At 38.6% G+C, this 20,957-nt stretch overlaps 1 protein-coding gene across 1 annotated transcript; it reads right to left on the bottom strand.

Annotated features, from left to right (window-relative positions):
• Positions 1–2,756: 2,756 nt before the first annotated feature.
• MYO10 (myosin X) lies at positions 2,757–20,000 on the bottom strand (the record flags this gene model as incomplete). The annotated part of the gene is made up of 13 exons (XM_029965286.1): positions 2,757–4,081; positions 4,352–4,543; positions 4,913–5,365; positions 7,867–7,987; positions 8,843–8,979; positions 9,555–9,762; positions 11,352–11,649; positions 13,324–13,447; positions 14,738–14,895; positions 16,006–16,200; positions 16,653–16,795; positions 19,103–19,158; positions 19,907–20,000. Coding segments are annotated over 13 exons (2,290 nt in total), but the record flags the coding sequence as incomplete, so codon positions are not given.
• Between the last annotated feature and the right edge of the window lie 957 nt (positions 20,001–20,957).

Below are 20,957 nucleotides of genomic sequence, written 5' to 3'. Positions count from 1 at the left end.
GTTTCTGATGCGATGCTTCTTGGCTGAAGCAGTTTCCTCTGCATAACCTTTGTAATTAAGTTTATTAAGAATTCTGGCACCATGACAAATGGATGTATCGTATCATGAGGCACAGGAAGAGTGCTAGATGGAAGCCTGAAGACATATGTGGAATTGAGGCATGGCCAGCCAAGTCCAGAAGAGGGCCACAAAGGTGATTAGAGGGATGGAGCACCTTTCCTATGAAGACATGAGAGAGTTGGGGTTTCCTATGAAGGCTGAGAGAGTTGGGGTTGTTCTGCCTGAGGAAGGCTCTGGGGAGACTTTAGAGCAGGCTTCCAGTACCTAAAGGGGTCTACAAGAAAGCTGGAGCAGGAGTTTTTATAAGGGCACGTAGTGAAAGGACAAGGGGGAATGGCTTCAAACTAAGAGAAGGCAGGTTTTGATTAGATATTAGAAATTCTTCCCTGTGAGGGTGGTGAGGCACTGGCACATGTTGCCCAGAGAAGCTGTGGCTGCCCCATCCCTGGGAGTGTTTAAGGCCAGGTTGGATGGGGCTCTGAGCAACTTGGACTAGGAGAAGGTGTCCCTCCGCATGGCAGGAGGGTTGGAACTAGATGATCTTTAAAGTCCCTCCCACTTCAAACCATTCTACATTTCTGTGATTTAAGGCATGCTAAGATGAGGATATACAATTTTATTTCCATTGCAGCTGACACTCTATTTCTAGGCCTGACTCTTGTGATTTCTGCCCAGCCTGTGCTCTTGCAGCATGTCTGGTCAGTGGGGTCCCGTGCTCTTCTTGGTGTGGCTGTATTTGATCAGGTGCAGTCACAGGGTGCAGGAACCCAATGTGTGCTTCTAGAGGATTTTTGACAGAGTTGGTGAAACTGCCTGGGGGTGGCAGATCTTCCAGAAGAGAATGAGTGTCAGTACCATAATTGGGGCCAGTTCCAAAGGCAGGGACAGGTGGTGAGGCCACATGAGCTGAGCAGTCTGGTGGCAGGAGGTGGGTAACGGAGCAGGACTTGCTACTCTTAGTTCTTTCAGAAAATACACAAGTTTCAAATCCTGAAAACTGCAACACGTACAGTAAAACTCCTTTCTAGAGGGACTGGACGTTGCTCTTAGAACTCTTTAATTTCTAATACTAAGTTCTTTGTGATTTCTGATGCACTCAACCTACAGAGTGTAGCAGTTGCAATACCGTAGTCTGTCCTGAAGTACATATCTTTTGCTTTTTTCAGTAGTGGTATGCTGCTACTATGTTTGTTCTTTTGGAAACACAAGCCTTTAATTCTAAACAAGGATAAAAGTAAAAATGTGTTCTGTGGCAGAAGTTCCTCTCCTCTCTTCAGATAAACTCAACTGCTACTGTAACTGAAGAGATCACAGGCAGGAGAGAGGATCTGGCTCTAGCAAGACATTTCATGTATGTTTAGATGAAGCTTGTATTGTAGCAAAATAATTTGCAAAAATCTCATCTTCTCACTCAATATTTAAAGATTTTATAGTTTAAGGAACTTTTTTCTCACTTTCAAACACAGGCATGTCTATTATGCAGTATTTATTTTGATAAACTGTGCATTCTTTCTGTCAAGTTTCACCAATTAGGAAATCTTTTATTTGCCTCTACAGCAGTAACTGGAGTAAGATTTGCATGGCAGGTTGGCTGATCTGGCATGAACGAAAAGAAGCTCTTAGTTATAGTGATGTAGTGACAAGTAGTTCTGTCACTAATAGTCACTTCCCTCTTAATGGTTGATAGCATCCAGAAGTCAGTCAGGAGGCAAACGAATCAGGAGCAGAGAAGTGGTGTCAGCTTCTCAAGACTGTGACATTGAACAAGATTGTCATCTTGTATATTCCTGGGTTTTTACCAATTACTGATTATGATGATGTACAAGGACTTCTCTGAGCATGTTTATAGATAGACAAAACTGAACTTTCTTGCTGTGCTGGCTGAAATGCATAAATTGTGTTATTCCAAGGATGCCTTGCTAAGAGCAGTGAAATTCTTTCTAAAGAACTTGCATATGTGAAAAATAAAAAAAAAAAAACAGTCTCAGATACTCTGTGTGTGTGTAACTATACATACTTAAAATATAGCTCCTCTCATTTTTCTTGTCTTCCTTAAATTAAATCCACCTTCGCTGGGAGCGTAGAAGCATGAAATTAGTATGTCCATAGAGGGACTGAGGAGAGGTGGCACAGATGGAGTGACTAAACGTACCTGGCAGTGGGAGGAGGGTGGAGGATTTCTCAGAGCAAGCCTTGTACCCTATAAAGGCTATGTACACTTAAGAGGGCAGCACATGCTGCACTACCATGCTGTGGCTGGCTAATAAAAACAAGCCATCTTGCATTAGGGCTACCTAAATAGCAAAAGCTTTACTTGCATGTTCCTGGTGGTGTGGAATTGCTCAGCGGTCCTTCCCCTCTATCTCATGTAAAGGACACATATTGCATGGGCAAGGAAACCTGTCCCAGTACAACACACAGCACATGCACCTTTCCAAATAAAAGCATACACACACACAAACACACACACACATATATATGTAGTCTACACTGTGTTCCTGGCTTGGCTTCTGAGAAGACTGATGAAATTAGGATTTTGTTCAAAGTCCAACTCAGTATGAAACAGAAACAGAGCACATGACATATATTTTCTTTATTGCTGGACTTTTTTTTTTTTTCAGTGAGTAGGCATGATTTCTTAAAGGCTGAGGTTTTTAACAACAGTAAGTTTTTACAGGTTTCTTTTTTTTCTTTTAGCTGTGGACAAAAAGATACCTTTGATCAAAGTTTTGCCTTATATTACAGTATTTCTGTACAAAAATAAAAGTCCAAAATCAACTTATTATTAGCTGATATTCCCCAATTTATTTACAGGGTACTGTCAAGAACCTTCATCAGGCAATCAGGTAAAATAGAGAACTCTGTATTAAAGTAGTTGCATTGTATAACATTGCGTTCTCTAGTCAACTCTGAGGGGTTCTGACCTTTGGCAGTCAGTCTGGGTTGGAGAGTCCAGCCAGAAGTATAAAAGAGTGATGTCTTTTAAAGAAAAAATTAATATTAAAAACATAAGCTGACAGGATGAAGAATTGAACTGATAACTGTATTTCCATATTAGGGTAGTCTATAAATATTCTCAGCTACATCTCTCTTTATCATACAGCAGATACAGAATGCAGACTTCTGCTACTTATATGGTAATACATATTTGCAATAGTAAAATCAGTGTATGAAAATTTTGGAATTTACTGGTTAATAAAACTGCTTATAAAGTAACCATACAATTGTAACACCTATAACTCTGAACTATTAAAATGTACAGAAAGACTGTTTACACCATTGCACATACTTATTCCCTTTGCTTCAAAAGACTTGTGAAATACAGAATAAAATTTGTCAAATTTTACTGACAGCTCAAATATGCATGCACAATGTGCACATCCATGGAAGCAACGGGAAACAAAGTGTTGGCGTCCATCAGGAAGGCTGCCAGCAGCGCTCCAAAAAAAATATACCTTGCTCTTCTTCCCTCCCCCTTCCCACCTGTATACAGGCCAGTAGATTAGTGCAGAATGGATGAATATAACTTTGTTTTCAGTGTTCTGAAAGGACAAAAGAAATCTTCTTGAATTTTATCAGCAATTTTAGGCCAATACAAGTTATGCTTAATATTGTAAGGCACTTATTACTGCTTGTATTGCAGTGGATTGAGTCTTAAGGCGTTTCTTACATCAACTGAAGATAATAATGCTTTGGAAAGTTTTGAATGAGCCAGCGGTTCTAGTATGTGACTATTTCAGCTGATTTTCCCCTGCCCACCCTGCGGTCTTTCTACAACATTGTTTGAAGATATTTTCCGTTGAAACTCTGGTTCTTCGTTAGCTTGTCAACAAACATGATCAATGTCATCAGGTTGTTCTGAGGCCAGGGAACATATTCTATTTAGGGTGCAGTGGAACTGGTTTTGTTTTCACCTGCAGCTGCCCTGACTTCCATGGCTACTCACTGATCGAGAGGTGCTGTAGCGTTTTTTCACGATCATACTGATGTAAGCTTTCATCAGCTTTGCAATGTCAACCACCTGCCAAGAGTATAAAGAGCAAAGTTCTTAGTAAGGTAACAATACGTGAATGAATTTCTTTAGACACTAACAATATAAAACTGTCAAGCTTTCAACAAAATCCATTTGCAGTTAAACAAAAATACTCAGCACTTCTATCCATCTCATGATCCCTTTAGCTTTACAGGGATCTTGAATAGATCTGTGACATTTGTAGCTACTACTTGAATTACTAAGTAACCTGACTATCAAAATAGGAAGACCACAACAACAGAACTACCTTGCTCTTACCTCACTAGTTTCAAAAAGCAGTTCTCTCTCATCCACCACGATCTTGTAGGTGTTGGCAAGTGGTGCACCAAATGACAAGATATGTTCATACTGGAACACCTCCAGAGGCCTTCCTTCCCCACGCTTGTAGACAGAAACTGCATCAGCGCTGACTCCAAGCCACAACTCTTGTGGGAATCCCCCTTCTTTACACTAGAGATAAAAAATGTAAATTAACAGCAAAGGGAACAGCAGGAGCTACACACCACTTACTGTTGATGTTCTTGTCTGTAACCATTTTTTAAAAAGTGCATATTGCTTGTCCCTCTTTGAATGTTGCCTTTTACACTTCTTAAACTTGTTTGCAACCCATCAGGCTAGAATTCTGTCCCTCTATTTTATGGTTAACTGGTGGATTTAAATAGCTACAAGTGCTTGCTAATGGGAGTAGGCTTTTAATAGCTAACAGTTTATTACATCAGCTGTCTAAGCACTGTGATACCATATTTATGTTTTCACTACTCTGTAATGAAATCATCACCTATACAGTATAAACTAGTTTGAATGTTCACGAGGTCTTACCTCTACGTCAAAGAGTGTTGAACCATAGCCAGGCCATTCCTTAATCAAAGCCATGTACTTTGCCATAGCCTGCTCCTGATTCATCCTCTGGAGTTTTTTCCATTTGTCAATAATACTAGTCCTGGATGCTGAGATTTCCTCTTTGACCCACATGTCTAACATCTGATCCTCCTCAACCTTCTGTTTGCTGACAGAGCCACTGCGGAAACTCCTCCGCAGTGTTCCTTCAAGAAAGCTGGCTCGTTTCTTCTCAGCCTTCTCTACTGCAGTAAATGTTTTGGTAGACTGTGTAATCCGAGACTTCAGCTTTTGCAAGGGATAGACTTCCTCCATTTCTGGTACAGTGGTATGCAGAGTGTAATCTCCCTGAAGGTACTGAAGACGCAAAGCTGCAAGGACCTGGAGGGTTTCTTCAGGAGCAGGATAATGTCCTTTAATCACTGCTTCATGAGCCTATCAAGGGGAAAAAAAGGTAGCTTTTTATGTATAAACCAGTCTTTGAAAGGAATTAGAGAGAAATGGGAAGTAAATTTATTGCCAGGTAAACCCAGGATCTGAAATAAACGATCCATTAAATAAATGAAATGTGGTAAATCTTTTGACAAACTTGTTAAACTGGGTAAAACTTGTTAAACTGGGTAAAACTGGGTTTACCAGAAGAACTGCAAGGCAACTGAGGAAACCTGCTGAATGGGAATTACTGTTACTGTACAGGTTTTAGTGAACTCACATATATAAGAGCAACTGAATTACTGAAAAGGAAAATATAATGTAAAAAGGAGAAAATCAGGATCTAAACATTTGCTTGAAAAGAAGCCATTTATGTTCAAGGGCATTAGGAAGAAACAGACATCTAGGTTTGCTTACTGTTATCAATAATCTCTCAGTGAAAACTGATGTTTCCAGCCAAACAAGCCAAACTTTAGGACAGCTTTGTAGTTTTACCGAGGAAAAACAATAAATCTTCAATGGATCCCAAATCAAGTTAGTAAAACATCTACACAATACAGTGGTCTGTAGCATCAGGGATGAGATTCTGAACCAAGAAGACCTCTGCACACTTGTTCAAACCTGTGGAAATGTGCAGCAGCTATGATTTTTTTTCAGGTGACACCAGTAGAGTAAACAAACACACCTCATGACTGGAGATGCAGGAATTACGAGGTTTAGTAAACACATAGAGATAATACACATCTAAGTAACTTACAGTTTCTTTAGATTTACAAAATATGCCTTTAAACACGCAAGATGGTTTACCTGAGGTTTTACACATGCAGAAGGAAGAGCTGTCTTGTGGAAATGGAAGGATGGTATTTTAATGAGAAAGAAGAACTGAAAGATTTCCTTCAGCGCCTTATGATTATTAAAAGATTCAAATTTTAAAATAATGGAGGCTACAGAACTAAAACCAATGACAAAAGATAATTTTCATAATTGTCTGAAAAAAGTTGATGACTGACACCAAAAGCAGACAATTAGAAAAAAAAACAAAAAACCCCAGAACTGATGTTAGAATGTAGCATCACCTCTTCAAGGTCTTACTGTAATATTAAGGGTAGAGATCGAACATGCCATGCTTTATAACTGCAATACTACTGGTTTTCACAAGACATAAAATATTTGGCTAAACACTAGTCAGCACAGAATACTGCATGAAAACAATGTGCTTCAGCAAATGTGCTTATTTTAGCCATTCATACACAAAACTATCTGAATCTGCCTCTTAAACCCATAATGTAATAGCTCAGATGCAGAGCTCTCATGGATTTTCTTGCTGTTTGAACTTCATCCCAAACAGAAGCACTAACTGGCTGACTGCTCTATATGTAACAACAGACAGACAGAATGACATTTCTAAGCCCAACCAAGGCAACCCATTGCCCAGATCCTTGCTGACAAAAAGCAGTTCTGGACTGAGCTACAGTAGTAGGCTCTGGAAGGAGCCTTTGGTAGACTTGTGATGTAATATGATGCCTTAAAACATAAACTGAAAAAGGAAGAAATACTCTATTACAATGAAGAGGTTTCTGAACCTGTAGAAGGGGTAAAGCCTTCATATATACGAAAATTGAAGTATGTCAGTTCTTGATCACATCAGGCTTGCTTACCAGCAGAATGTCAGTGTCTCAGCATTGTGAATGCCAGAAATCAGAAATCTTAATCTTATACAGAAATCTTTATCTGTATCTAGTGCCCACTTGAAAGAAGCTGACTGCTGGAAGAATTTTTAGTCATTTGGAATACAGAAGGTCAATCAACAGTACTAAATGCCATCAGTGAGTTTCTGAGCAACTACAGGGCTTGACAGAATAGAAATCCAACTGTTGATGCATTTAATTTTCATTATAAATCATTTAACTCATTTTATGTTTTGAAATATAGCCTCATTCTGAACTCAGCACATTTATTAAGTGTATTTCCGCTCATCATAGCTGTCTTACAGTTACTGCTGAGATGGGACTGATTTTACTAAGGTGCCTATGAAACGATTGGTTTTTGAAAAGATAAAAAGCTATTACTCAATTAGTTTTGTACAGTTGCCAGCATGAGTCTCTTATTAATTAATTGCTTGCCAATTACACTTTTTTCACTTTATTTCTTACATTTTCTTCAGAAAATGGTTTAATAAGAGGAAAATTAAAAGCAACTATTATCCTTTTTTTTTTTAAACACAGCTGAGACCCGGCTATCCAATTTTTTACCACTACATATAAAGCAATTGACAAGTAATGCAGAAGTAAGAAACATAACATTAGGAAAATCATATGTGCTTCACTTATGTAAGGATAAGTCTGTTTTGACCACTGAACTGCTTCCTTCCTTTGCTCTTGATGCTTGAGTAGTAGTGCATTTAGTTGAACAGACGCATAGTCAAAACTCCCTCTGTGCTGCCTAGATCTCTTGCTTTTTTCCTCCTCTTAAAAGTGCCTCAAAACTGAACCCTTGTCCTTTACCTGCTCAAACATAAAGGCAAATTCCACACTATCTTTTGGGACATTTTCTGTGTCCAGGAAGCAGTAGAGCTTGAAGTAGAACTTCCAGTGCATCTCCCCAGCTTCAGCAGTGGCAGCAAGCCTTCAGCATTGTGTAAAGAGAGAGAGAGAGAGAGAGAGAGAGATCAGACCTGTGAAACCAACCTCTTTTCTAAATTGACACCTCAGAAATATAAGCAAGGAATCAGCTGAATCTTGCTTTATGTGTGTCTGTGTGTTTAAAGCCTACAGCAAAATCAAACACTTACAAATGTTGACTCAGTTCTCATTCAATTCTCAGTCAACTATTTCTAACCCAAATTCTCTTAATAAAATTTGATTTGTGGCTCAGTCAGGTGTTAATAAAAGCAACATCATTAAGTCCTGTTATAAAATGGAACCGCACAACACTTAAAACATTCCTTTCCCCCCCCCATTATTAAGTGGATAAAAGATGCTGATTGCCATGCATACAACACAGGGATGACAAAGAGGTATTTAGGCTTGTATTACATTTTTCTTACTACAGTGCTATGGGTGGTTGTAATTTTACTGGTAAGAAAAATGTAGTGGTGAGCTGTACTGTGGTGACTTCCACATGAAGTTAGGCAACAGACAGCTGGAAAGGCAATGATGGCCTGGAGTTCAGTTCTCCCAGACACAATGCTGGTAATGGTGGAAAAATTTGTAGTAATGGAAAAGAAAATGTGGAAATAGTAATGAGAAATAATACTTTACTAGTATCAGGACAGAGGAAGACCTACATAAGTGAATAGGTGGCTATTAATTCTTTTAAGAAAAAAGAAAAAAAGATGCTTTGTTCCAGAAATGGCTCTGTGTGTAATTCAGCTGCATCATCACAAAGAAGCAAAAGGAGAAAATTCAGCATTATTGACATTTGAAATTTATTTAATTGCTACTTATTAGAGTGGAGAGAGAGAAGGAGAGGCACACTCACTTTTCAAACTTTGCCAAGACATCAGCTACAATGGTTCTGCTTTCAATTGCTTTATCAGTAGTTCCGTTGTATTCAAACAAAGCAAACATATTTCTGCTATCCTCCATGGCCAAACCACGAATTAACTTTTCAACCACCTAAATGAAAAACAGCACATGAAAAAAATCATAGCATGGAAAAGCAGCACCACAGAGTAAGACACATAATTAGAAGAAAATTCAAAGCTAGATTTTATATTAGGCTAAAAACATTGCTAATTTGTTCTTATCGGCATTATTAATTGTTGTCAAATTCCACTTTAATTTTTATTCTTTCAGAATATGCATGTGCTGTGTCCTGGCCAACCCCTGTACTTCACTAACTCAGCAAGAGTCTTCCATTTTTAGGTAGCAACTCATACACACCAATATCTACTGAAGTTATTCCAGTAATGCCTCTGCTGAATTGCTTAGTTTTTCCTGCAATTCCTCCTATAAGAAGGAACTATAGTTGGGTGATCCTCTGCAGCATAAAGACAGTTTTTATAGCAGGGATTTCTTCAGAACACACTGGGGGACTGGAGGGACAGCTCTGTAAGCCTTCCCTTCCCTGAAAGGAAAAGCCAGCAGAGAAGGTTCCAGTGCTCCCAAAGTTTAACGCTACTGCTGCCTGAACTGGCACATAAATGGACACAGGGATTTTGTTCCAAAGACATTCTGTCACCACTTCTCACCTCTCCAGCTGTAGTGTGTGAGTTGATCGTAATCTTACAGGAGCCCCCACCATGGCAATAAACTGTGGATGTCATTTCCTGCCGGCCAATCAGTGCTTCTATTTCATCCCGTGATGGCACAAACTCTCTGCTTTTGGTTTTCTTCAGAGATTCATAAGTAAAAAGTGCATATTTCTCCATTTCAGTTCCTGGAAACTGGTCACGAACCCTGTGAGACAAAGCTTATGACTTCAAGCTGCCAGTCAGTGAAACAGGAAGTTTACTTATTTGAGATTTTTTTTTTTCCCCTGAAAGTACTTCTGTAGCCAGTACACTATTGAACTGACATGCTCCAAGGTTTATCTTCACTGTCAAGGAAAGTGTTCTAACTTGTGATTGATTTACTGTGGTAAATACAATGTACTTCCATCATTATGTTCTACAAACCTAATGGAAAGAAAAACCTGAATGCCCTTCATAGCATTAACTACAGGAATCTTATAACAACTCAGATTTGACAGCAAGATAACTGTGCAAACCTTCTTGTAATCAACTCCCCTTTATGTCAGTAACAGTTGTTGAATGAAGACTAAACTGCACTAAGGTACTACAGAAAAAAGCAATAGAACATGTTTGACTGCTCACTTTTGCTGTAGTGTCACTTGATTTTTATTCCTGATTTTCTAAAAGATTCTCTCTAGACCTTACTGTTCAGTGGTTAGTCCTATGAATATTCATTAGCTACTTTAATGAACTCAACTCTTAATTATTGAAAATTGTTGAATTTCGGTAGCTTTCAGTACAGAGTGTTTCTGTAATACTTCCAGTGACAAAATAACAGCTCCTTAGAGCTACTCAGGTTTAATTTCTGTGAAAAAGTACAGTGATTTGTGATCTGCAAGGCATAAAAATATTACTGCAGAATTACAGATAGGCTGTAAGATGATTATGCATCTATGGTATTGAAACCAACCTTTAAATGTATCAGCTGCATTTTCTTTTAATTAGGAGGTGAGTTAAACTGAGAAAGTGATTCAATGTTGAATTTTTTCATTTTAACAGTTATATAAACACCATTTTTTACTTACCTCAACTTGGTTCAAAGATGTATTTTCATTACAAGTATTTTACAAATATTATAAAACAATTAGATTTAGCAAAGTGATTGACAAAGTTGATGCTCTAGCACAAATACAGACAAGACTTTTAAATTACTGAGAACAGTTTCTTGGTGGACTAACTTTCCTAATTACATACTCTGCATTCTTCTGTTGCATCACAGCAAGAAGAACTCCATATTCTGGTTAATGCTGAACTATTGAGAATGATTTATTATCTTTTTAATGGTCACTAATATTTTAAAATTAGATTTGCAATCCTATGCTTTTACCTCAAATAAATCTTTAAATATGATAATGTTCTTTTATGTGCATGACATGTACCTTATAAAATTAAGGTAAAGCAGGATGAAGAATTTTTAACAGGTTGATTTGAACAGTTGATAATAGGACCTAGCAGTATGGGCTGCAAATCATTTAAACAAGTTTATACAGTTACAGAAAGCCCTCCTTTTATCAACATTAACAAATTGTGCATTCAATTTTGTGGGTTTTTTTGATTCTTCAAATGAGTGTAATTCCATCTAGATAACTCAGAGACACTTTTCCTACAACATTTTCTTTTGGCATAACCAATACACTAAGTAAATGCATCTTCAAGTCTCACTTCAAGATATCTAAACACTGATACAAGTCATGGTGAAGAAAACAATGAGTGAAGAAACTTCATTTCTTGCTTTAGTACTTCAAAGCTTCTCACCTTTTGAGATGAAACTTGAGATATTTGAGGATGCTGCGACTGGGCAGAAATGTGCAACTCATGCAGGTGAGTATTTGCCAACTGTAGAGGTTCCCCACGCTTCCAGGGTTAGGCACTTTATTGGTTTGCTTGATGAGCTGACAGTAGAGCTCATCTCGGAGGGGTCGTAAATCATGTCCTGTTTGGAGGATACCTTGGATTATAGGGATGGGATCAGACATAGATTCCAGCTGCTGTAAAGAATTAAATATCTTGATGGCTTCATCCTGCAGAGTTGTGTAGCCTTTGTCTTTCAGCACTACAAAAGAACAGTAAGGAGAAAGATTCTTAGACCGAGACATAAAAGAAAAAGCACACAGGCTTTATTTGGGAATTGTTTAATGATACTTTGTGACCCTTATTACCCTTATTATGCAGGATATTAGAACAGGTATTTTTCATTTCAGATGTATGATGCAAACTCATTTTATGAGTTATTTTGCTATTGAGATTTGTTCTGAATTTAATGAAATCCCACTTTGCCATTTTCTGACAACATAATGGAAAAAGTGTATCTTGATTGATCAGTTTTTTGTGATGGAGAGTCTTCCTTCCAGAGCAACACACACTGATGAAGTGTTGTATCACTTGTTTTGCAGTCACAAGACACTGAAAACCTGATCAGATCATAAATGAGGTAAAGCATAACTGTGTTATGGAAAGTAACAAAGATACATGGTATCATTTTTGTCTACAGCAGTAGCATTTTAATTAAACAATGCTACTAAACAAAGTCATGGCTATGACATGGCAATTTGCTTTTTGAATGCTGAAAAAGGTGGTGATTGTTTTTGTGCTACCGGTTATTCAACGTGGGCTAACAACTATTACAATCTCCTTAAAAGAACCATGGAGTTCTTGGGTTTGGTAGACGGAAGAAATTGCTCTGATACAGTACAGATGTATGTTATGAAAATGAAGTTTCTAACCTGACATTATACTATTACAGAAAATACCTAGAACTGAACTGCAAGTCAAGGCAATAGCTAAGTGTCAGTCCATTTTTGGAGCTACATTTAGTAAGGGAAGACTTTGGCAAGACTTCTGCCTCAGAGGTGGCTAGATGTTCCTATCCATGGGGAATAGAGACCAACCATGTTTCACTCCCATACGGGACAATCTGCTCAAGTGCCAAGAACAGAACTGTGCCTTGCCACTGAACAGTAGGAGGGGCAAGAGAAAAGAAAGGTTTGTCCTAGGATTTTCCTCGTCATTTGAGTAGAAGGGTATCACTTGAGTTACCAGAAAGTCTTACTTGAAATACCTTCACTTTTAGTCGTGTGACCTCCCATCCTTCCCCCAAGGATGAAACTTGTGGCCTGAGTCATATCTTGTTTAATACGCAAACTAAGATAACCAAATCCATTTAAGGACACCAAGTTCACAACCATCAATAGATCTGAACCACTCATTCCAAAAAGACTTCTAAGTTAGTGGTTGAATCAAGGATATTAAAAGACATGATTACACTAATTTTGGAAGTAAATAAAGCATTTCTTCTTTCATGTACACTTAGATGTTGATTCCCATAAATAGGGCTTTCCATCACATCTGACGAAACTTACACTTGTTAATTGGAAGTTGTGGCTGCTGCAGCTCCCCACATGGGATAGGAAGTAACAATGACTTGAGAAAGAGAATATGATTCAAGGAGACTGAATGAATAGGGTTTAGTTGCTTATTTCAAGGCAAGGCTTTTCAAACTCAGTCTTAGCTGTGTTGCTGAAGGCAGTAGCAACCTTCCCTTCTGTAATATAACCCCAAGGCTCTATGCTAGGCAAACTGCTATTCTCAGAACAGGGAAACTTGTCTATTTGTATTATAAACATATATTTTGCCTACCTTTACTTCACTGTAGCTCGCTGACTTAAAAATCCCATCCTCTAGTTTAGTCTTTCATAAGGAAAAGTGTTTCTGTTATTGAAAAACTTACAGTTTAGATTGATGTCCCCATATGGCAGTGGCAGTAATGGCGAGTGCAGCGGATGATGAGTGTAACGGAGAATAGGATTCCTCTTATAAATCTGTTCAACCACATCAGCGTTCAGGCAGTTTTCCTGTTGGGGTATGAAAAAAGCAGGATTTGGGGTCCAGCATTAGGAATAATGCAATGCTTTGTGCCCTTAGGTTGGTTGTGAAAAAAATGAGTCATTAGTGTTACCAGCACTATTTGGTGCTAAATCTGGTTGTGGGTACTGTGGGTGCCGTGGCATGTTGTGGGCTATGAATGCTCAGTACCTGCTAACCTCAGGCCTTGGATAAACTTCCTTTATCTGTGCAGTAAAAAACAAACTACAGCAGAGCTGCAGGGCACATAACAGTTTTTGAAGTGTGTTTTCATTTCACAATTCATTTTTACTCCAGTATTTCATAACGGGAATTAAGACATTCAAGTTTTATTTAAAAGTATTTCTCCAGCAAAACTAATGGGCCTTTTTGAAACTAATTGGCCTTTAGAAACTGCAGGAGCTACCATAACAAAATAGCCCTGGCACGGTGTTGCTGTAAACTTGATGCACCCACTCTGACATCTAAATAATGCTCTTACTGTTCTCCTTAGGCCAAGTTTGACAGATGTGACCACTGTCTCCTACCAGTCCTGAACTTCCACATATTTCTCCTGCTCTGAAGAACAGCATTCATAGTCTTTGAATTGAGGACTTAATACTTCTTTTCCATGAGAGAAGAAATGGTACTCTCTAAGGGAAAAAGGTCAGTAGCAGTTCTCCCCCCTTGCCTATTCCTTTGCTCTCTTCTGAGAATCATCATCCTCTCTCATAAAAGCAGATTAGCAAAAAGCTCCAGAAGGACATTCTCTGGCTACGCATGCACTGTCCCCAATGGGACCATAAACCAGTAAGCATTAATTGAATATATTTCTCATCACACAGATACATGAGATACTTAGCCCATGTTATAGAACAAGAAAAGAAGCATAATGACAAAAAAAAATCAAAGAGCTGTCTAGTCCACATCCTGGTGTGCTGCTCATTGTGGACACAGCCAAACATGTCTGCCATGAACCTGTCTGCTATGAACCTGTACACTGTGCTCTACTGCCAGATGCAGTCGTGCCTGTCAAGTTACACAAACCAGTAAAAGTTGTTAATGTTTTCATGGAAAAAGGTTATCCCTTTTGCCCTCCAAGTTTCACTTCATACTTTGCTCTTCTACTGCTCAGATAGAAATTCCTTTATCAGGTCAGTGAATACATTCAGGTTTCACAAAGTCAGTCTGTGGCACTGTGTGATTAAAACTTAATTTTCTGCTTTATTTTGGCTAAGCCAAAATAAAAAAGATTTAAGCAACCATTCTTTCTCACCCCTCCCCATCCTGCTTGTGCCTACCTTAATATCCTGAATAAGTTGCTGCGTTGGAGTATCAATTGGTGCTTTTGTGTCAATCACGTTCTGGATGGCACTTGACCAGCGGGTCGCCTCATTAAGCAATTTTGTATAGAGACGGTAACAGTGTTTGCGTCCATACACAGTTACATTCCAGTAACCTAGCACAACAGTGAAATTATTAGCCATAAAAGCTGCATCCCATCAGACACTGAGTGCTGCATCCTGGACCATGCTGGCAGTTTTCCAGGAGCTAATAAGTTGTATGAGTCATTAAGTATCATAATACAGATATTATGATATTAAAGGAGATTCTCTCCTTTAAGAGATCCTAGGAGTAACCTTGGAGTACAACTATGCATCATGCAGCCTCCCATTTTATCCAGTAATCTTAGCAGAAGTGACTGTAAGCACCACAGAAGTGACTATGGAATAGTTAGCTCCTTGTGGCTTGTGGCCCTACTTCTCCAGTCCTGTCTGTAATAGGAAAACCTGAGACAGTCTTGCTTTGTACATGAGAGTCTTTAATTATCTGTGGCACACATACAAACAGGTATAAAGCACAAACTATCTCTTCTGTAAAGAAGTTATTAATTTTACACGAATGAAGTGGCAAGTATGATAGGAAGAGCATTTCAGTTCAAATTCTCTCTCTGCATCATTGTATAGGCTTTTTATGAAGCAGGTTAAATTAAAGGAAATGTGTTTCATCTTTCGCTAGTGAAAGCCTCTTTGAAGTGTCAGTGACCCCAATGAGCTTATACAGGACTGTCAACAGTCGCTTCTCATTTGCAAACAGACATTTCTGAGTTGAAAACCAGTTTTGAAAACACACAGAGGAGCTGACTCAAGTGCAGTATGTAGGTTACCACAAACTGGATTCTTATTCTGGATCTCCCTATACCTGCTCTACCAATGTTAGCCCTCATAGTTCCTGAGCATATAAAATAATGTATGAGGAGAGTGCTACCCATATGTCTTTCCTCAAGTCCTTGATGTGTAAGCGTAAGTGTGAACACTAACTTAGCAACAGTATTAGTCTATGATAATTTGAATACAGGTGAGAACAAATTTTATTCCTGTATACACTACCTCAGTTTTTCACCCAGTAAGTCCCTGTAAAACACCTCAGTGAGTTAGGAACCTGATTTGTTCATTGAACTGCACCCTTAATAATCCATTTAAAGTATTCTTATGCATTGTTTGTTGCATTACTAGCTAGAAGGACAGCAGGCAACTGAAGGCATATTTGAACAAGAACAAACCATTACCTGTCTCTTTGAAGATCTTTTCATCAGGTGGGACCACTGAGCAGAGGCTGTTCAGGACCAATGTACCCAATTTCAATGCATTTTTCTCCGAACTCTTGTAGTAGTCCAAAGAATTGTGCGTCAAAACAAACCAACGCTTCTTCAGTTTTAAGGAAGACATCTTTGGGTTGTTCTTTACTTCCTTGTGTAGCCATCCTACTCAAGATACAATTTGAATCACATTTTTTTTTCTTGAACAGAGTGAGTTGGACAAAACTAGGTTGTATACAGAAGTTAGTTTTATATTTCGAACAACAAAAACATATGTAAAATTGATAAGCTCACATATCAAACAACTTTGAGTACAATTCTCAAACAATTAAATAATAAAGACAATAAAATTAATACAAAAACATTTTCAATTTTGATATTTCACAAAAAAAATTCTTCTGTCAACTTACAAAAACATTTTTGTCATCATTACAGTGTTTTCTTACATGGCACAGCAGGAATATAATTTCAGCTGTATTAATTTGTGAGTAAACTCCACCATACAAAGATGCGGCTCCAACTCTACCATCCTGGCATATTACCAGATTGTATTGTGGGGACAATCTCTTCAACACGTAATGGATGTTATTTACTTTACTGCCCCCCTCAGTTCTTACCCCTCACAATGAATTCTTGTCCCTCCACTCTAGTGTCCCCCTTTGACCTCTGGAGCAGGGTTATCCAGTGATGCATCTCTTCAGGAGTGTCAGCATTACAGTGAAGAACACGATTAGCAGTGATGATCACAAATGAGTTGGGTCTATGAAAATAAATGACAATTGAAAAAGCCTTTATAATCAACATATGTACTGTTTATCTCACTCTCCATAATCATAAAGACTGTCCATTGTTTCCATTTTCTATTCAGACAAATACTGTCCACCTCTAAAGCATTATTTATTTATCACCTAAAAAGAAATATTAAGCATTTTAAAAGACTCGGTTATGTTAGATTCACACCAAAATGCTAGTTTTCTGAATGGTGGGAAAGTTTACATTAAATTGCAACTTGTCCTATCTCAAAATAAATCTGTGGTGAGAAAAACTTCCAATCTTTAATCAGCTTTAGATGTGAATCAGAACTCTGTTTCAGGGTCAGATCTATTTAGAGTGTCTGCTTCAGTAGTTACATTAGCTAAAACAAACTAAAGTTTACAAAGGTCTATAGTGAAGCAGCATGTGAACACAAGAGTCTTTTATTTTTAATGCAGTGCAACCCAATTCACAGAGAATACAATCTATTTTTAATGAGAGTCTGGCTTTTATCCAATCCTACACCAGGATTTACTGAAGCATGAAGAACTAGCCCAAGTGAAGTGTGCTGATGTCTCTCTGGATTAGAGAGGCAGGTTCCTCAGCCTACAAACACTTCTTTAACCCTTTACCATTAACGTTTTCATCCTGGAGCACAGAGTTTTTCTAAATAACTGTATTGGATGTAGTAAATGGGAACAATGCCGTCTGGGCCACCCCAAGCACGAGAAGCTGACAAGACTGCTTTTTACAGTTGTTGGAAGAAGGTAACTGAGTAGAAATTAGAATCTAAAAACTGTTTATGGGGATGGAGAGGTTCACCCAAATATGATACCATTCTCCAAAACCAGTGTGTCACATAAAAGCTAGATGGCTGACAGGATAAAGGACAAAGTAAATATAACTACTAGGAGGAAAAATTAGAAAACTGTGTGAAGGGAGGTTATAGTAAATCAAGTAACAAGAGAAGTGTATAAGTTATTTTAAAGGTTATCTAAGTGTTACCTACTGCTAATGCCCACTGGTACCATAGAGAAGTGGAAGAGAGTGATCAGAACCCAAGTTCTTGGCCACACTGACTGTGGTGCTGAAGTGCTACATGAGTCAGAAAGGGTGGTGGATGAGGAAAGAAATGGGCATGTGAACCGAACAGAGTTTTGTTGACCATTTTTTAAAATGTGTGAAGAGGAGGCAGCTTTAGATTGAGCTACATGGAACATGCTCTAGAAAGCTGGATAATGAGATATACAGGACAGAAGCTGTAGCAAAAGAACTGAAAAAGGAGAGACTTAAGGTATAAACTAAGGCAGATCAAGCTATCAAACAGGAGATTATGATCAACAGTAGCCAACCTTCCAGACTCCCCTCTCCTCCTTCCTAGTCTAGGAAAAAGATGGAAACCCAGTTCTTGGGTTTCTTTCTGAATATAGATTCAAACGTCTGTCTGCTCGCTTCTCTCTTTTGAGCTATGAGGGGTTCATATGTGTCAAGATAAAAATAATCTATATTAGTCAAATTTGTTTCCTAACTGAAAATCCTTCCATCCTTATTTAAAATCAGAGAACTAAAACAAAAAAAAAATTATAAGACAAAAAAATACATGTGAAAAATGCTTACAAGAGAAATGCTTAATTTATATTAGCAAGAGAACTGCTAGCTTAAAATTGTGTATGGTCTGGACATTTGTGTTGCATTGCTTACACAATGGGCTTGTAATCACTGTTACTTCTGGTATCAGTGTCTTGGCAGACCAAGGACAAAGCAGTAACTTAAAACCAGCTGTTTCACACATGTGCAATGAAGAGAAACTGGAGTGAACTCCTACAGTACAAATAACACCTCACAGCCAGTAACCTTATAACCAGAGTCATAGTCTGAACCCAGATTACTTTTTATCCCCTAAAACATTGTTAGTAGTTCAAAAACTAAGAATATCCTGATGTTTTTGTTGGTTTTATGCTGCACTGTCTTCTTTGTTACAAGACATTTTCATTCTGGGAAAGAATTTTCATCCCTGAAGAATACAACATTCATGCATGAGAAGCTGAACAGAAAAAAATCTTCTACTTTTGGATCACTTTAGGAACTGAAGAGTTCATACATGAAGCGGTGTCAGGGAAGTTATTAAAGCCCCCACAAAGTGTACCATCATTCCTATTCCATGGACATGTTTTAACAGTACTATGAAGAGGGAGGGAATAATGAACCACTTTAATGTCTGTGGCCAGTAGAACACAGAGACTAAAGTATAAAGTGTCTGATTTTGGCTAGAGAAAGAAGAAAAAGAAAGTCACCAGGCATGGTTCTGACTTACCTATCTGGATTGTCAGCAGCACAGACAGAATCAATTAGTCCTACATCGAGTGTACCCTATAAACAGATATCCAACCAGAAAATGAGGAAAACGTTTACTATTACATTACTCACAGTACTCTTCTGAGAGACACGTGAAAGGAGCAGCAGCTTTGATCAAGCATACTGAACTGCAGATTTGGGCATCAGTTTCTCTCAACCATTAAAACTGCTGAGGGGAAAACTAAGACACTTGAATGAACAGATCCAGTAAAAGATTATCTGTAGTTAAGCTGGAGGCAGCTCAAAAACTGCTCTTTTCTATGTTTCCAAACCTGCTTGAATTTTTTACTGGAAAATGCCACCCCAATATGAATGGCATCCTCTCAGAACAAACTTCTGAAGCCATTAAGCAAAAGTTTTTGTTTCCCTTTGCTTGAAATTAGTTTCCAAATGTATTCCATTTATTACCAGTGTATGTTATACAGAATGATAAATGCAGGACCAGAGAAATCTTGAATTTTCAACTCTTCGATTTTTAATTTACTCATTAACTGTATCTTTGCAAAACTTCAAACTGGACCAGAAAAAACCACCCCAAACCCAACAGTCATTTTTCATCAAGGTGAATGATGGAAGAGGAATCAGAAGTCACACTGTCTCCCTGTACAGCTGCAGGACCAAGGACATGGAGGCTCTAGCCAGTGTCACAGCTACTGCCACACTTAAGGAAACCTAGGTTGTGACTCTCAGAAGGTGTGGCCACCACAGTGTCCCTCTTTTCTAAAAATATTTGCTTTGAAAAGTTCTTCAGATTCAGACTTACCACAGCATTCTGTGGATTTGCCTGCTCATCGTGCATCTCCCGGATCTCTTGCTCTGTGGACGCATGGACTTGACTCAGTACACTAAACCACTGGCTGGGGAGAGAAAGGCAGCAGTGTAAGAGTAGATTTTGCTTCTGCACAATTGTTGTGTCACCTTTGTTCTGCAGAGATCTAGCAGGTTCTGCAGGTTTTTGAAATTGCTTAAGATTCCTTTTGTCAACAGGCATAAAAGCAGCAAGGCTTTATGTGAGTTCAAGTAATACCGGGTGCAAGCAAGCCCCTCCAGGTCTCCCATCCAAGCTCGTGTCATACTCTTCTTCCTGAAGACAAGTACCTTTTACAATAAGTGGCATCTCTGAAAAACTGGTGTAAGCACACTGAAACATCTGAGTGCCTACAGAGTATTTGTAACACATTCCACACATTTCATCTGAAATAAAATACATTACTAGCTGCACACAAAGACTTTAATGGGAAACTTAACATTCAGGTTATAAATTCTGCTGCACTGATAGCGTGACTGGTAATAATTTCTTACAGTGATACTTTTTCAAAGACAACCCAAGCCCTCTGCAGAAGCACAACTAAGAGGGAAAAAAGAATAAAAGCCCCAAGCAAATACCTCTACAGCTTTTGTTTTCTATGGAGCACTGAAAAATCCAGCTGCTGGAAAGGCCAGTGAAGTTGGACCAGAGCAAATCTGTGCCATTCCATTGGCACTGCATATATCCTGAACAGGAAAACTGACAGAGGTTTCCAGTACTTCAGCCCATAGCAATTGCAAATGGATTTAATTCTAACCCCACCTTCTGCTTCTGGGAAATCTCTATCCTCCTGGCACTTGTATATGATAAAGCTCAACTGCTCTAAGCAATCCCACTGAAATCTGAGGGCAGAGCTTGGCCTGTTCAGCAGGTTCCTGAATGCCATTCTTTGAGATATGAATTTGCCATTCTAATGAAAAACACCTGGGGCCAAGTTTTCAAAGGGATCTAAAGCACAGCCTTTAAAACAGACTCCTCACTTTACAGCAGAGGCTCCTCCACCACC

Source organism: Manacus vitellinus, unplaced genomic scaffold, assembly GCF_001715985.3.
Source record: "Manacus vitellinus isolate BGI_N305 unplaced genomic scaffold, ASM171598v3 scaffold_96_pilon, whole genome shotgun sequence".
In the NCBI taxonomy this organism is placed as follows: Eukaryota; Metazoa; Chordata; class Aves; order Passeriformes; family Pipridae; genus Manacus; species Manacus vitellinus.
The sequence above is the reverse complement of the archived record's forward strand: the minus strand, read 5'-3'. Positions and strand labels throughout refer to the sequence as shown.